The sequence below is a fragment of the Prionailurus viverrinus genome, chromosome A3, assembly GCF_022837055.1.
Source record: "Prionailurus viverrinus isolate Anna chromosome A3, UM_Priviv_1.0, whole genome shotgun sequence".
NCBI classification, from domain to species: domain Eukaryota; kingdom Metazoa; phylum Chordata; class Mammalia; order Carnivora; family Felidae; genus Prionailurus; species Prionailurus viverrinus.
In genome coordinates, this window is record NC_062563.1 from 102,061,250 (window position 1) to 102,079,283 (window position 18,034).

An 18,034-nucleotide genomic window follows, 5' to 3' on the forward strand; every position below is an offset into this window, starting at 1 on the left:
GTGGTCTAGTGTAAACGTCTCCGAGAACGCCCCATTCCTACTATTCCTGCTTAGAATTCAGAATTCTGTTCTCCTCATAGTCCGCACAGAAGTTTTTATTCTCTGTAGCTGCATTGTTCTGAATGTCCTGGGCCAGGAATTCCTAACAAATTAGACCTCTTCTTCCCTGAGCAAAAGGCTTCTCTCCTTTCTGAGGGAGTCGGACGATTTATAGAAGAGCTTCTGGCCTCCCCTTCTGCTTACAGAATAATGAAGAAGTCTTGCAGGCCTCTGGGAGTCTGGCCTGGTGGGAGAACTCTGTGGAAGCTACTTTTGTCCTTGTGGAGTTTTTGAAACTCCATCCTGGTTGGTCACGAGCATTGTAACAAACATAGCGGTGTCTTAGGGCCTCTTTGCCAGGTGCCTCAGTTTCCCTGGCCTTTGTATACCTGATATAAGGGATGGATACCCTTGGGGGTTTTGCCTGGCCTGTATCCTTCTCTGGGAATGGCTCCCTGGCATATATGTGAACTCCATGACCACCGTCCATTAGCTGAACAGGGACTAGTCAGGCTCTCTCTTTCTGGAATCTGAGACCCATCCAGACTAGAATTGGCCAATGGCAGGTACGTGGACTCGTGTAGATATGTCAAATGAGCACGTGTGGGCCAAAGTTTGGAGAGAGGTAACTTGAGTAAGCAGAGACCACAGGGTTAGGAGAATGTCATAGATAGGAGGAAGAAAGGAGGAGGGCAGCCATCCAAGTCCACTGTCCCCATGAGTCCCAGCTGGGCCTGCTACACTGACCAGGCCCAGCCCAGAGGCACAGACTAAATCTTAGCTGACATCTGTCCAGCTCGGCAAACTTTGCCTTCAAAGTGGCTTGGGACTCAGAAGCACGAATATGAATCCAGGGGCATTTGCCATATCTGGAGGACAGTTTTTCAAGCGTCCTGCTTCTTTTAAAAAAAAAAAATTCTTGGGGCGCCTGGGTGGCGCAGTCGGTTGGGCGTCCGACTTCAGCCAGGTCACGATCTCGCGGTCCGTGAGTTCGAGCCCCGCGTCAGGCTCTGGGCTGATGGCTCAGAGCCTGGAGCCTGTTTCTGATTCTGTGTCTCCCTCTCTCTCTGCCCGTCCCCCGTTCATGCTCTGTCTCTCTCTGTCCCAAAAATAAATAAACGTTGAAAAAAAACCTTAAAAAAAAATTCTTTGGGGAGGCACTTCACTCTAGACTAGATCTGTACTTACTAAAAAGTGTTTTCTGACAAATAACAGTCGAGCTAAAACAATGCCATGTGTCCTTGTGGATTCCGAATTCCTAATGTGCTAGCCCCAGTCTCAGGAACAAGGAGTTTGTCCATTCGTCTGATTTTGCAGGTGAGAAGCATAAAGCCCAAAGAAGTTAAGGGCTTCTTCTTTCCATCTTGTTCTGTTTTCTAATCTGAAAAAATAAGGTTCCAGGGCTGCGATGAAGATTAAGAGACTGAATGTAAGTGATTAGCGAGGTGCCTTAAAAACATGCCAAGTGAGCGGCTCCCTCACTGCCTTGCCCTTTGGCGCCCTCCTCCCCCTCTTCCCGCGCCGCTTTTTTCCGCGCTCGGCCTCACTCCCCCGCGGCCCTTCTCACTCGCCCGCAGAAGCCTGAGGCCTGCGGCCAAGTCCAGCGCGCACGGCCGAGCCCGGCCCCGCCGCCCGCCAGCCGCCGCCGCCGCCGCCGCCGCCCGCGTCCTGGACCCGGTAACCGTACCCCCTCCCCCCCCACACACACCCGGCCCAAGCCAGCTGATTCCGGGCCGGGATCCGGGGTGGCGCCGCTCGCTCGCCGCGGTGACCAACCCCCGCCCCAGCGGCCGAGCCTCCCCCCTCTCAGGCCGGATCTCCTCCCCGCGTCGGCTTCTGGCGAATTGAGGCGCCCTCCCCGCGGTAATCGGTAGCGGTCTGTCTGCGCTTTTGAACTTCTCTCGGTTTTGCTCAACCCTGACTTCCGCGTGGCTGTGTCGGCCTCCCTGCCCCCTTCCGTAGTCTAGTTGGGGCACTGTGCTCCGATTTGGAGGACCTGGGAGGGTCGAGGGTTTCCGAGGCTTGGAGCCTTCCGTAGGGGCTCTGCGGTACTCGGACACTGAGAAGTGTTTTCAGAGGCTGGGAGCGTGCCTTATCCTGCAGACCTTATCAAAACCTCCTTCCCTGACCCACGGCCTGGATAGCCGAAGACTGGTGCCCGGTGACCTTAGACAGGCAGGGGCCTACCTTGAGTTTTCTGGAGCCTCCACCCTGAGGGGCCCAGTCTGGGCTCGGAGGGCAGAGACTCAGCTGTTGGGGTCCAAGTCCCGGCCCTGCCCCGCCCTTTATCAGAAAATTTCTTTGCCTCGCTGGGCCCTTCCTGAACTGTTTCCTGGCCTTGGGGCTTTAAAATCAGACCTCCTGAATTCACTGTCATGGTCCAGAGAAAGGTATTCAGAGCTCAGGCTCAGCTCCTCAACATGGCACCCGGCTCCTGAGAAACTAACTGATGTGACATTGTAACCAGAGTTAGGCCTTGGGTGCCCTTGGGCACTCCCCCTGGCCACAACCCTAGTCAGAGTCCTGAACCCACCCAGGGCCAGTCAGCCTTAGCTAGACAGTATTAAGGGTAGCGTTTCAGCACTTCTAACTATTCCAGGGTTAGGCTGAGAAGTAGGGCACTGGTTTTCAATTAGCTTGACCAAATCCTAGTTTGTCTACCAATGAGGGGTTTCCTGGGACAGGGGACTTCCGGTTTTAAAACTGGGAAGGTCGTGGGCAAAGTGGGATAAGTTGGTTCCTGTATTCTTAACCCTGGCTGCACGATAGACTCACCCAAGGAGTTCTCATATAGGGGTTCTAATTTCATGGATTCAGGGAGGGTCCCAGATAGGAATATTTTTTTATAGCTCCCAAGTTGATCCCAACAAACTACCAGAGTGAGGAACCACTAGGTTATGGGCAACAATGGTGTAAAACCATTGAAGGTGGCTATTTTTTGAACAGAAGTGGACCCAGACATTTCTCAAAATGGTGGGCCTCTCTTTATCAAGAGGGCTATCAAAATGGCAGTTGCTTTATTATTGCTATTATCTTTCCCCAGTTCCCTTATTCCTCAACAGTGAGGACCCATAAGCCTTCTCCTTTCCTCAAATGCCTCAGGATCCCCTTTCCCAAGGTCAGCGAATTTGTCTCCTTTGGATTGGAGAGGCCATGATGTGGACAGTTCCGGATGAAGCTGGCATGAGACTCAACAGGGCTCCAGTCTCTCAGTCTGGGATGCCTACCCCAAATGAGTCATGGTCTAGGGGCTAGCCGAGGGTGCTGTGTATGCTTCAGCTTCTCTCTGTGGGGTACTGAGCTTGGAGAGCAGGTGCCTCTGGGACTTTTCCCTCTGCAGGCCACCAGGGATGCGGTATATCAGCACTCGGGGAATGGCCCCCCGGGTCGACTTTGAGGGAGCCCTCTTCTCTGGCTATGCTCCTGATGGGGGTCTCTTCATGCCCGAGGAGCTCCCCCAGCTGAGCATAGAGACCCTGCGTCAGTGGAGTACGCTGTCCTACCCCGGCCTGGTAAAGGAGCTGTGCACCCTCTTCGTCGGCCCTGAGCTCATTCCAAGAGATGTCTTAAATGGTGAGCACCCCCCAGCCTCCCTACTCTCCCACCTAACTCCCCAGCCAAGCCAGCTCCCCCACAGAGCTGCAAATCCATCACTTAACTCCTAGGAGGTTTCTAGTCCTATTTCCCAAACTTCGGATTTTTTTTCCAGATTCTGGAATCCCAGAAATGGAAATCTCCCCAGAGAGTTCATCCATTCCATTCCACCTTCCATCTCCAATAAAATGAATGCCCCGTGGCATCTGCAGAGAATTTTTCCCTTTCATTTATTGTTCAAAACCCTTTTCAAGACTAGACATTTCACCAACATCCTGAGATGTTTGAATAGTGGGATGCTTCCTGCCTGTATGTAAAGCGCTTAGACCCTCAGATTGCTGTTTTATTGCCTTGAATGGTAATTTTAGAAGGAACTTTGAGAGTATCCTGGACCAGCTCCTCTCGAAACTGGAATATACCCATGCGTTGCCCTAGGGATCCTGTTAAAATGCAGATTCTGATTCAGTAGGTCTGGGGTAGGCTCAAGAATTCTGCATTCCTACCAAATGTCCAGAAAATACTAGTGTTGCTGGTCCATGGGTCAAACATGTGATATAATCACAATATAATGGTGAGAGCTTGGGGCTAGGAAGAAGAGGGCCACTCAAAATGTGGTCTCATGGCAGTGATGGCATTGCCTGGGCACTTAATCAGAATTCTCAGACTTCTTCAGGCCTACTGAACCAGAATCTGCATTTAAAGATCCCAGGTGATTGGTTTGCTAATGAAAAGTTTGAGAAGCATTACCTAAGATGGCCTGCCTTAGGTAGGATTATATGTAAACCATCCCAAGGTTCTGGTATCACAGATGTGAGATTTAGTATAGGAAAAACAAATAAAGAACAACCTCTCTTTAGAAAGGAATATTATGGGGTGCCTGGGTGGCTCAGTCGGTTAAGCTTCTGACATCAGCTCAGGGTCATGATCTCCCGGTTCATAGGTTCGAGCCCCATGTTGGGCTCTGTGCTGATGGGAGCCTGCTTCCGATTCTGTGTCTCCCTCTCTCTCTGCCCCTCCTCCGCTTGCCCTCTGTCCCTCTTTGTCTCTCAAAAATGAATAAACGTCAAAAAAAATTTTTTTTAAGGAAGGAACATTAGAAAAGATGAGACATGGATTTGTTTGTTGCACAATTGTTTAATCGAACTTCTGTTGGCATTCACACACACACACACACGCACACACACACACACACACACAGAAGAAATCCAAACAATGAAGTTTACACAATAAAAAATGGAAGTCTGAGAGTGTCATTTCTCTTCTCTGGGGCGCATCACTATGAGGAATCTGTGGACGGTGTGGTTCACGTCTTTTCAGACTTCTTTCTCAGGTTATGCAATTATATCCATATACAGTATCATTTGGGGTAAAAATTTTTTGCCCTCTCATCTGGTAGCAGGAGATAGGAACTTCAAATTCAAAAGCGTAAGGAGACAAGAGAGAGAACCTGTAGAAGAGATAATGCCCTTCTTCCACCATCCAACCCCTCTCCCCTCACAGGTCTGATCGACCAAGCCTTCAGCAGATTCCGCCACAGAGAAGTGGTCCATCTGTCCAGGTTGAGGAACGGGCTGAACGTGTTGGAGCTGTGGCATGGCGTCACATATGCATTTAAGGACCTGTCCCTGTGCTGTACAGCACAGTTCCTGCAATACTTCCTGGAGAAGAAGGAGAAGCACGTCACTGTGGTCGTAGGTGAGCCCCTTGGGGGCCCTGACTTGCCCGCATCCATCCACAGGATGCCCGTCATTGATGTCTCTCAAGGAGGGTGTGTTACTGGTTCTTCTAGAGCAGGGTTTATAACCTTTTCTTGGGCCATTGGCCCCTTTGACAGTCTGAGGGAGGCTATGGAGACTTCACAGAATAATTTTTTTAAGTACACAAAATATGTAAGATTATATGGTACCAAGTGCACAGGTGCCCTGATTTCTATCCCTGGATCTCTAGGAGGTTAATGGACCCCAGATTAAGTACTAGGTTCCTACTCTTCAGGTATTTGAAATGGACATTGTCTCACATGGCAGCCATGCTTTAGGGGCCACGTCTTTCCTTTTCTGTCTCCCCTGTTCTAAAGAAGAGGGTTATTTTTGCTTCCTACCCAGGAACGTCTGGGGACACAGGGAGTGCTGCCATTGAGAGTGTTCAAGGGGCAAAGAACATGGACATCATCGTTCTGCTGCCCAAGGGCCACTGCACGAAGATTCAAGAGCTCCAGATGACAACAGTGTTGAGGGAGAACGTCCATGTGTTTGGAGGTGAGTGCTGGGATGGGAAAGCGTGGCCCTGCCTCATGGGGGGGGGGTCTGTTTGGGGAGATGAGCTGGAATAAAATGGTCAGTTGATTGGTCGATCATCCTTCCTCCTGCCTTTTCTCTGTCCTTTCCTTCCTTCAACCGTTATGAAGTTGGTATATGCCTTGGCTTAGCTCTGGGCAAGCTCTTGGCAACACGGTTTCATAAGCTGTTGGAGGTGACGAGTGCACAGACCAATACTGTCAGTACAACCTAAGAAGTGTAGGCTGAAAACCATAATCCAAAGATTGCCACCTTTATGCAGGTTCAACCTCCTGGTGCCTTATATACAGGCAGCCACCAGACCCATTCGCCTGAGCCAAGTGACTTGGGTTTTGTTCCAGGACACGGGAAGAGGGCACAAATATATGTTAAATAATTATTTCTTAAATGTTTATTTATTTTTGAGTGCGAGAGCGTGAGCGAGCAGGGGAGGGCAGAGAGAGAAGGAGAGAGAATCCCAAGCAGAGAAAGAAAGAGAGAGAGGGAGAGAGAATGCCAAGTAGGCTATGCACTCAGTGCAGAGCCTGATGTGGGACTCAAACCCGTGAACCATGAGAACCTGATCTGAGCCGAAACCAAGAGTCAGACGCTTAACCGGCTGAGCCACCCAGGCACCCCAGCAGCTCTAAGTATTTAAAATAGTAAATCAGTTAGTGGTACCCATTGCTAGAGACGCCCTTTCCTGAGCCACGTCAGGAATTTGGGCATTTTGTATTTGCAGAAACACAAAAAACTATCTCCTTTAATGTCAGGACATCTATTTTTTAGAAATCGAGACTGTGGAAGGGTGGGGTGAGCTTGAGTGGAGACGAACACTTTTATTTCCACTTCTCACACCTAGCTAGACCCCAGGTAGCCCCAAAGTAGGGGCGGGTATATGAGCAGTAGGGGGTCTTGGCGAGGTTTTGCACACTGTATACACGGTGGCCTTGGGGAAGCTGTCCCAGTGGTCTGGTCTGGTTTGGTCACTCACCCGACAGGAGAGCAAATTTGGTGGCAGAAGACAGTCTTCCTACAACTCGCCTGGTCTCCTGGTATGATCCCATAGAGCATGTTTGCATAGGACACGGGCTTTGTCAAGGAGCAAAGCGTAGTGCAAAGAAACCTTCCTCATGGGAGTAGCATGAATAGCCTTTGTCCATTTGTTCAGAAGTAAGCAAAAAGCCCCTTCTACTCTTCCCTCTAATAAGCACATCCACATCCCAGTGAAAGGTTCCGGGTTTAGCTAATGCAGGTGCTGGCAAAATCTTACACATTAGCCTTGGTGGTTGGCCGTATTTGGCCGCGTTTTTCTGCAGTCATTGCAAAATATTGATGTATGATATTTGGGCTCCTGAGGGTCTCTGTTATACCCTAAGCACTGAAGTTGCTAGTGATGGGTCCAGGGCTGTCTTTGCCTAGAATCAAAGCGGAGAGTAACCTTTTGTATTTCTGTCTGCCACCTACTCCCTTCTTGCCTTGAACCAGATTTTGGAAGACTTTTATCTAAAGGCATGGGGGTTGGGGAGCCTGGGTGGCTCGGTGGGTTGAGCGTCCGACTCTCGATTTTGGCTCAGGTCATGATCTCACCATCATAGTCTCATGGTTGTAAGATCAAGATCCGTGTCAGGCTCTGTGCTTGGCAGGGAGCCTGGTTAAGGTTCTCTCTCTCCCTCTCCCTCTGCCCCTCCCCTGCTCTCTCTTTCTCTCTCTCTCTCTGTCTCAAAAAAGAAAAATAAATTTAAAAAAACGACACGTATGTAAGCTTGGTTCCTAACGATGGGGTGGAGAATGGTGCCCATTTGTAAAATAATGGTAGAAATGTCAATGGTATTGGGTGCAAATCTGTCATAAATGTATTATTGCTGGAGCTCAAGGGGGCATTTCTGTCGTGTACATGCTCTGAGCTTCAAGAAAAAAAGGCAGCAGACTTTAGAGAAATTAATTTTTATTTCTAAATAGCACCGTTCAGGTTCTTCCTTTCCTTTCTGGAGTCTTCTGATTTGGTTTCTAGGAGGATGTGTGTTAGTTCCAGAGCTAACAGTGGATATGTATTTTCCCTTAGACCAGTGAGCTCAGGGAGTAGGGACGGACCACCTGGATTGTTGTGAGTTGGACACTGATGTTTTATAAAGTCATTAATTTCCAGGGCACCTGGATGGTTCAGTCGGTTAAGCCTCCGACTTCAGCTCAGGTCATGATCTCGAGGTACATGAGTTTGAGCCCCTCATAGGGCTCTCCTCTGTCAGCACAGATCCTCTTTCCCTCTCTGCCTCTCCCTGGCTTGCGCTCTGTTTCTCTCTCTCTAAAATAAATAAAACATTAAAGAAAATAAAGTCATTAATTTCCGTATATATTTCATACTTTTTTTTTTTTAAGAGAATCTCTTTTTTTAAGTTTATTTATTTGAAAGAGAGAGAGAGCGTGAATGGGGGTGGGGAGGGGCTGAGGGAGAGGGAGAGAGAGAGAATCCCAAGAAATCTCCTTGCTGTCAGAGCAGAGCCCAGCATGGGGCTCAATCCCAGCACCCTGGAATCATGACCTGAGGCAAAAGCAAGATTTGGATACTTAACCAACTGAGCCACCCAGGTGCCCCTATACTTGGTTCCTCTTAAGCAGAGAGTAATCAGTAAGTGCTAGTTACACATTATTTGGGATGTTTGGGGCCAGATGTAACAGAAAATCTAACTCAGACCAGCTTGAACAAGACTATTTTCCAGCTTACATAACTGGAAGTCTAGAGGTGGGCTGGGCTCCTGAATAGTTGATTCAGTGACTCAACAGTCCCTCAACAGGGACCCAGATTCTCTGTATTTTCTGCTCTGCCTTCCCCAGTCCTAGGGCTCCTTCCCCCTTGTGTATGTAGTGCTTACTTAATGTAGCCAAGTCTCTCTTCCTGTGGCTCTGTCTTAAGAGCAGTGAATTTTTTCTGGAACTCCAGCACACATCCCCTGGTGCATGGATCTAGAGTCAGCCCCCTAGCCTCATTGCTGCTACTCAGTGCGAAGGGTGGGATGAATAACAACCTCAGTGCCTACTCTGGCACTTCCCACGGTAAATCCCAAGTTGGGATCCAGAGGAGAAGTAGACCCAGGTTTCAGATAAGAGATCCATATTGGCTTGATTGCTAGTTGGGTTGGATTGAGGAATGCCACTTGGACTAGTAGCCAACTCACGCATAAATTTAATGAGCAATTCATCCATAAATTAAATGGGGTACACACCCAGCTCATGGAGGAAAGGTCCATGCCAGCTTCCCTACCACGTAGGAGCAGGGAACAGAATGCCTCTCTGTGATCTGAGAGAAGGGCAGACCGTACGGCAACAGTGACTCTTTACCCCCACCCGCTGGTAGAGGACCGTGGAGTGAAGAAAGGATCAGCCTCTTGCCACCTCACGACCTCATAAACCATCTCTCCTTGTTCCTAAAGAGCGGGGAAGGTGGGCACAGATTACAAAGAGGAGTCATTTTCCCAATATCCCAGAAGGCTGACATTATATGCCTAACTTATATAGTGGTAGAAATGTTGGAAATCTGACCACAAGAACACGAGACATGGTTTCTTTCCTTGAGTTGCTTCATTTTGCGTCCAAGAAGCCAGGCCAAGACATGGGAGAGCAGAAACGGAAGGTCGAGCGAAGGTCCCGGCAGGATGGGCCCAGTGTGGGAGGGCCTTGTTGCAGGCAAGTGCTGACCACCCGGGGGTTCTTCATGCTCCTGAGAGCCACCCTCCACTCTCTCCCTGACAGTGGAGGGCAACAGCGATGAGCTCGATGAGCCGATCAAAGCTGTGTTTGCTGACATGGCTTTTGTCAAGAAGCACAACCTGATGAGCCTGAATTCAATCAACTGGTCCCGGGTCCTCGTGCAAATGGCCCACCACTTCTTCGCTTATTTCCAGTGCGCGCCATCCTTAGACATGGACCCCCTGCCCCGCGTGGAGGTGGTTGTACCGACAGGGGCTGCAGGTAACCTTGCAGGTAAGGAGACCCCTGGGCAGAAATGGGCTTTCCAGAAAAATGCCTGTGGCCCTAGTCCTTCCCGCCACCCCCTCGGCTGCAACTATGAGGAGGAAGATTGAGCCCTCACTCTGGCTCTGAAGGTGACAGGCAAGCCCTCAGCAAACTTCCCCCTAATTCCCCGAGAGGACATCCCAGCCTCTTGCTGCAGGAGGGAAAGATGGGCTCACCCCGCTCTGGAGAAGGTGGGAAGATGAGATCAAAGTTCACCTCTGTGCTGGCCTGGTAGCTCCCTCTTCCAGAGATACGGACTTTGCTCCCAGCCTCGGCCAGCTGCCTACAGTGAGGGCACCTGGCACACCGTGTTCCCACTCCTAGAATCACTCCCCAGAGACCTTGTGAGATGGAAAGAAGGCTGGACTTGGGGTTCTGGCCCCAGCTGCATGGCCACGGGGCCGTCCCTTAGACTCAGCCGCTCCGCTGTAAAAGCAACATCGGATAGCTTATCATATCTCTCAGGACTACTGCGAAGTGCACATGAGTCTTCACGTGTGTAGGTGAACTTTGTAAGGGTGAAGGGCTGTACCGCTGCGTGGCATTAAAATCGTCTTCCAGAATAATGATAAACGTTTATCCAGCACTTACTGCCTAGCAGGCTCCGCTCTCAGTGCTTCTCATGTATCAACTCATTTAATCCTCACGTGCGCCTCTGAGGAGGACAGTCCTGTTATCTCCACTGTATAATGAGGCAGTGGAGGCACGGAGGGCTCGGCCAGGTTGCCCCTGCTTACACGCTGGTCAGCGGCAGAGCCAGAAGTACCGTCCAGGCAGGCTGGCTCCAGAGTCTGCGTCCTCATGAGCTTGCCAGGCTGCCTCGTAACGGGCGCTACAGTCTCTGATGGTTCGGTCGGTGGCATCGCTTCCGATGGGCACCAAGCATGGCTTACGTGACACCATGAAAGCGTCTTAGTGGTCGGGAGTCTTCCTGACTTCTTCCACTCACACGGGGATGGGGAGAACGGGGAGCTGGCAGTCAGGCAAGGATCGGTCAGCCGCCGTGACCACCCACGGGGTGAAGTCCACCGTGCTCCCCGTGTGCATCCCCCTCCGGTGAATGATGCCACCTGCACGTGCCCCAGTGCCTACCACAGTAGCTCCTACCTACCTCTGCTTCATCGGGAACCAGCTGTTTCAGCTTAAGCCCCTGGGTCCTACTGAGGGTCCACATCTCCTCTGCCGTACACGGATATCATGACGTTTACGTGCAGATCCAGTGAAACAGAATGTGAACGTGCTTTCGCAAAGTTCGGGGTGACATTGGGGTGGGGTGGTGATCCCTAACTCCTCTTGACGACCTGCCAGAGATAGGCCACCCCTGGAAGTATGTCGTTACCTTTTTGGGCTCTCCCTCTCTCAGGGTGAGGGACTCCTTGTTTGTCCCGTGCAAACAGGAACTGCAGCCAGGGTGGCCCAAGGGCGCCGCTCCGTCCTCCCAAGGGGCCTCTCCAGGAGGTGCCGTCTGGAGGCGCTGCTTCCAGGAGGCTGATTTCGGGGGGCAAGACCATGTGCTCTGGACTTAGACCTCTTTCCAATCCTTGCTGTGCCACTCGGCAGGCTTGGGGTGGGTCATTTCTACTTCTCAGAACCTCCATTTTCTCTTCTGCAAATAGTAGTGAGCATTTAGGGGCACCTGGGTGGCTCAGTCAGTTAAGCACCTGACTTCGGCTCAGGTCATGATCTCACAGTTCATGAGTTCGAGTCCTGAGTTGTGCTCTGTGCTGACAGCTCAGAACCTGGAGCCTACTTTGGATTCTGTTTCTCCCTCTCTGCCTCTCTCTCAAAAATAAAGAAACATTTAAGAAATGGGGGGGAAAAAAACACCAACTCATCCATTTAAAGTATACAGATCAATAGTTTTTAGTATATGTGCAGATTTGTGCAACTACCCCCAGTCAACTTCAGAACATTTTTCATCACCTTGGAAAGAAACCCTATTCCCATTGGCAGCTACTCTGCATTTCCCCTCATTTCCCCAACTCAACCACTGATCTCTTTTGTCTCTATCAATTTGCCTATTGTGAGCATTTTACATATAATAGAATCATACAATATGTGACCTTTTGTGTCCAGCTTCTTTCACTTAGTATGTTTTCAAGTTTCATCGATAGTGTAGCGCATATCAGTACTCCATTCCTTTTTCTGACTGAATAACATTCCATTGTGTGCATGCACCACATTTTGTTTATCCATTTATCAGTTAATATTGATATCTGGAATGTTTCCATTTTGAAACTGTTATGAATGATGCTGCTATAAACATCGGTGTGTAAGTTTTTGTGTGGACCTATATTTATTTCTCTCGAGTATATACACCTAGGAGTGGAATTGCTGGGTCATATGGTAACTCTATGCTTAACTTTTTTGAGGAACTGTCAGACTTTTCCAAAGCAGCTGCACCGTTTTATATCCCCACCAGCAATGTATGAGGGTTTCATTTCTCCACCAATACTTTGATTCTAGCCATCCTAATGGGTGTGAAACAGTATGTCATTATGATTTGGGGTTGTGTTTTCCTGATGACTGATGATACTGAATTTCTTTTATGTTCTCATTGGCCATTTGTATAGCTTCTGGGGAAATGTTTGTCTAAGTCCTTTGCCCATTTTTATTTTTTTAATTTAAAAAAAATTTTAAGGTTTATTTATTTTTGAGAGAGAGACAGAGTGCGAATTGGGGGAGGGGGCAGAGAGAGAGGGAGACACAGAATCCGAAGCAGGCTCCAGGCTCCGAGCTGTCAGCACAGAGCCCGATGCAGGGCTCAAACCCACAAACTGTGAGATCATGACCTGAGCCGAAGTTGGACGCTTAACCGATGCAAGCGCCCTGACATTTGCCTATTTTTAAATTGGGCTATTTGTCTTTTTATTGTTGAGTCAGAAGAGTTATTTACATATTCTGTATGCAAGTCCTTTATTAGATATATGATTTGCAAATATTTTTTTTTCTCATCCTGTGGGCTGCCTTTGTGTTTTCTTGAGAGTGTCCTTTGAAACACAAATCTTCCAAAGCATAAAAGTTTCTCAATTTTGGGGGAGTCCGGTTTATCCGAATTTCATTTTATTTCTTGTACTTTGGGCGCCATCTCTGAGAAAACTTTTGTTCGTCTCTTCACTTGTCTTAAGCGGGGTGCATTGCTCAGAAGATGGGCCTGCCTATCCGCCTTGTCGTGGCAGTGAACCGCAATGACATCATCCACAGGACTGTCCAGCAGGGCGACTTCTCTCTTTCTGAGGCCGTTGAACAGACCTTGGCGTCAGCAATGGACATTCAGGTAGGACCTGTGGGAAAGTGTGCAGGTCTGACCCAGCTATTGATTGGTTGGGAATGGACAAGGACTGAGATCAGTGTGGCCCCTGGCACCCTGCCTTTCCAGGTGCCCTACAACATGGAGAGAATCTTCTGGCTGCTCTCTGGCTCCAACAGTCAGGTGACAAGAGCCCTCATGGAGCAGTTTGAAAGGACCCAAAGCGTGAGCCTACCCAAGGAACTGCATAGCAAGGTCAGTCCCCGGTTGCACCCCACGGAGAAAGCAAAGGGTGTAACCACGAAACCCAGTTGTACGCTTGAAAATCTGTCTAAGGCAAGAGGACACCTGTTTCTTGAGCACCTGCTATGAGCCTGGCCTTTTTGCAGTCTCTTTACAGGGACTGATTTGTTGAATGAAGAGAGGCAGCAGAGAGCATTGGTTCAAATCAGACGGGGGTTGGCTCTAAGCCAGCTGTGAAACCTTGGGCCAGTTTCTTTTTTCTTTTTTTTTTAATAAAATTTTTTTTTCCAACATTTATTTATTTTGGGGACAGAGAGAGACAGAGCATGAACGGGGGAGGGGCAGAGAGAGAGGGAGACACAGAATCGGAAACAGGCTCCAGGCTCTGAGCCATCAGCCCAGAGCCTGACGCGGGGCTCGAACTCACGGACCGCGAGATCGTGACCTGGCTGAAGTCGGACGCTTAACCGACTGCGCCACCCAGGCGCCCCTTGGGCCAGTTTCTTAAACTCGTCTATAAAGTAGGGCTAATGAGAATGCCTGTCACAGCATTGTTGAAGATTTACATCAATTAATGCCCATGAGACACGTTGTATACTGCCTGGAAATATAGGGCTTAATCCATTCGCTGTTAATTGTTTTAATTCATTGTTGTCGATTTTCAGTAGTAGCAACAAGTGGAAGCCACTTTGCCCATCCAGTATGAACAGAGGCCTGTTGAGCTTTTTTTTTTTTTTTTTTTTTTTTTTTAAGGAAAAGGAGAAATTTTATTTCTTCAGAGTGGTAGGAATCTGGTTGGGAAGGATTGCTTTTATTTTAACGTAACCTAGTGATGGTCCACTTATTTTACGTAAGAGAAAGGATTTCATATGTTGACATTGCCTTTAATTTTCTCTATCACATCCCACCAAGTCATCCAGACCGTGTGTATATCCAGTGACCAGGTCCTCACTGCCTCACATCAGCTCTAATCATTACAAAGTTCTTTATGTTGAGCCGGAATCTCCTTCCGCCTTGTGCACTGGGGAGCAGTCCGATTCCCATACTTGAAGAGAATCTTGGTTTCTCTGCTGCGTCTTCCCGGTCCCTTTAGCTGTCCCTTCCGTGACCTAATTTTGCATAGTCAAAGTCAGTCTTAAAGGGTTGTTCCCAGAACTGGCTACAGTTCTCTGGGTTTGGGCACCCACGCAGACCAGAGTGGAATTTCGATCTTTCTTGTGCTGCAACTTGTCGTCGTTTGCACTGCCATAGCAAACTACCAGAGACCGGGTGGCTTATAAACAGCAGCCGTTTATCTCTCACGGTTCCGGATGCCAGAAGTCTGAGACCACGGTGCCAGCACGGTTGGGTTCTGACGAGAGCAACTTTCGTAGAAGTGGCGGACCGCCAGGGTCTTGTCGTATCCTCACATGATGGCGAGACATTTAGCTAGCTCTCCGGCCTCTTCTTATAAAGGCACTCATTCCGCTCATGAAGGCTTCACCCTCATGACCTCGTCACCTCCCAAAGCCCCACCTTCAAACACCGTAACGTTGGGATTTTTTAACATACGAATTTGGGGGAGGGAGGACGTAAACATTCTGACCATAATACAACCAAAGGTCAACTGACTTGGTTAACGGTTCGTGTTGATACCCCCAGTCCTTCTCCTCATGTAAATGAGGTGCTCCATGGAAACAGACACCAGATCCCACACTTCTTCATTCTCTCCCTGGCTGTACACGTACAAAACATCGCATCTGCTGGAACAGCATTCATTCATTCATTCATTCATTCAACATATCTACTGTAATCCAGGAACTGTGCAGGTACTGGAAATAGAAAGATAAAGAAAATACTTTCTCTGTCTTCTGTGAACCCTAATGGGACAGGTAGCTGTACAAATGATTTATAACACCCTATGGCGGCAGTCAAGTATATGCAAGGTGTTTGGCACCTCAACAGCATGCAGTAAATTTTCAGAGAATGATCAGATCAACCGTCCACACTGAGGGGACAGTGAGAAGGGAGTCTTCTGCTGTCTGTGGGTGGAAGGGGAAGGCTTCCTGGAGGAGGTGCTACCTGAGCTGGGTGGGAACTGACTGGAAGATGTTTCTTACACCCACAGGACAGGGATGCACCAAAGACAAGGCACCAGGAATGTTTGATTACCCTTAACCTTCTGTGTTTTGTCGGTGTGTTGAACAAGAGTATATACTAATTTGCTGATTCATGAGCTAATCCTTACTAAATTTACTGACTTGAAACTCGAACGGTCCTTCCCCCAAACTGAGTGAATCAACTTAAAACTGGGAAGCCTGGGGAACCAGCTTTTTCTCTGAGCTGAAGCTGAGCTACTTAGACTGAAGACTTCATCTGAATCTCTCGTGTTGCCTGGCTATGTTTTTTGTTTGGTTTTTTTTTTTCAATATATGAAATTTATTGTCAAATTGGTTTCCATACAACACCCAGTGCTCATCCCAAAAGGTGCCCTCTTCAATACCCATCACCCACCCTCCCCTTGCCTGGCTATGTTTTGTAGTGAGTTTTTGGTCGCTTTCCCTGGGTTACCCCCAAACCTGATTCCCACCCCCCCCCCCACCCCCCGCTCTGACCCTGGGCCCCATCAGCTTTCAGGGGCAGTGACGTCTGAGTCAGTGTCGGATGAGGCCATCACCCAGACCATGGCTCGCTGTTGGGAAGAGAACAAGTACTTGCTGTGCCCTCACTCGGCCGTGGCCGTGAGTTACCATTACCAACAGACAGAGCAGCAGCCGCCCAGGTATAGGCCATGGGCTCCTGGGTCACTGGGGTACTCTGGTTTTCAGGGGCCCTTCTTTCCCCCAAGCAGAGGAGATGGGAGTCCGAACAAATGGCTGTACTGAGCATGACCGGTGCTGTGTGGAACAGTGCCCCGAGAACAGGGATCCCAGAGGAGGGTGTGTGATATATTCTGGGGACAGCCACTGTGACAGGTGGTGGTTGAGCTGGGCCTCCAACAAAGAAGAGCAGTTTCCCTAGCAGTGTCATTGCAGAGATAAGTTCAAGGTACCAAGCACCTGTCTCTTTCTCTTTCTTTCTCCCCTGTTCCTCCTTCTCCTCCCTCCTCACCTTCTCCTTCCCTTATCTGTCCCTCTCTTCTCCCACCCGCCCTCCTGTTCCCACCTGCTCCATGCCATAGCCTTCCCCGGTGTTGTCTGGCCCCCGCCTCTGCAGCCAAGTTCCCAGAAGCTGTCCTGGCTGCCGGGCTGACCCCAGAGACCCCTGCGGAGATCCTAGCCCTGGAGAGCAAGGGGACACGCTGCACCCCGATGCGGAAGGGTGACGACTGGACGCTGATGCTTCGGGACACCATTGAGGACATAAGCTGCCAGCAGAGGGGTCACTTCCTGAATGCTCTGGAGTAGCCAGGCTGGATTTGACTTCCTCCAGGCTCCAGACCGCAGGGAGGCATGCCCTCTAAACTGCTTTGCACACCTTCTCGTTAAGAGTCGGTGTAGTTGGTTCTCAGGAGGTTGCTCAGCATGGCCTGGGGACCAGCTGGCTTTGCTGTGTTCTGGAGCCGCTCTGTGTCCTCACCGTGGTGGTGGTGTGCCTGCTTACGGGAGATGCTGGCTGGGGATGTGTGTGTGTGACGGGGCGTTCCGGATGGTGCAGGAGCGTCACTGCTACGGCACGCCCGCTAACCGTGCCATGGTTCTCAAAGTGTGGCCCTTGGGTCTCCTCAAAATGCACACTTCCGGCCCCTACCCCCTACCTTCTCAGGCAGATCTCTGGGTGGGGGGTGGACGTCTGCAGTTCTTACAAATTCCCTGAGTAAGTCCTCTGTGCACTCCAATTTGGGAAGCCCGAGCTGGGGAGTTTAGGTTGATACGTAATTTCTTATTTATCCATTTTGAGGTGTACTTTCTTTTCACGAGGGCACGCTTTATTGCTTCTACTGTTTTCACGATCTAGCCCTGCCCTGTCGGACTCAGTAGCCGCCAGCCATATGGTCTCTGAGCACTTGAAATGTGACTAGTATGGCTAACACACTGAATTTTTCATTTTTTAAAATTTTAATTGATTTACATTTAAATGTCTTGACTTCTTACGTTACTTGATTCCGTTATTTAAAACATTTTAAGTGTGGTTAGAAAAATGCAAGTATGTGAATCGGCTTTTTCAGCTGTCAATTTTATGAAGTCTAAATACAGGTAAGTATGTCCAATGAAAATGTAGCGTTCTAATTGAGAAACACCGTAAGTGCAAAATATATATTGGATTTCAAAGACGTCAAACGAAAAAAATCGGAAGTATCTCAGGAATAATTTTACACTGACCACATGTTGAAAGGATAATATTTTGACGTATTGGGTTAAATAAAATAGATCATCAAAATTAGTTCCATCTGTTTCTTTTCCTTTTACTAGGATGTTTAAAGTGATATATGTGGCTCGCCTTTGTGGCTCACATTGCACTTCCATGGACAGAAGTGATCTAGAACCTAACCTTGAACACGCTACAGATAGTTGCAGGTTTAGTTGTATTACTGGGTTCACATCCTGTCTGAATCGAGGAGGGTGAAATGAGACCAACAGAAACATGTGAAGGTCAACACAAGCCTTCTGCCCTGGATGTGATGGCGGGAGGCGGGGGTGGG

At 49.2% G+C, this 18,034-nt stretch overlaps 1 protein-coding gene across 9 annotated transcripts; it reads left to right on the top strand.

Annotated features, from left to right (window-relative positions):
- The first annotated feature begins 1,602 nt into the window (after positions 1-1,602).
- On the top strand, positions 1,603-17,775 carry THNSL2 (threonine synthase like 2). Of its 9 annotated transcripts, none has more exons than XM_047854096.1 (9): positions 1,603-1,716; positions 3,380-3,612; positions 5,134-5,328; positions 5,736-5,888; positions 9,657-9,887; positions 13,049-13,197; positions 13,300-13,425; positions 16,023-16,174; positions 16,574-17,775. In XM_047854096.1, exons 2-9 carry the CDS (start codon positions 3,390-3,392, stop codon positions 16,797-16,799), a joined length of 1,455 nt encoding a protein of 484 aa, XP_047710052.1. In that variant the 5' UTR covers positions 1,603-1,716; positions 3,380-3,389; the 3' UTR covers positions 16,800-17,775. The 9 variants fall into 9 exon arrangements, with proteins under 9 accessions (XP_047710052.1, XP_047710051.1, XP_047710050.1 ...); XM_047854095.1 differs by having other exon boundaries at positions 1,620-1,716; positions 3,142-3,612; XM_047854094.1 differs by having other exon boundaries at positions 1,700-1,716; positions 3,083-3,612.
- The last annotated feature ends 259 nt before the right edge of the window (positions 17,776-18,034 follow it).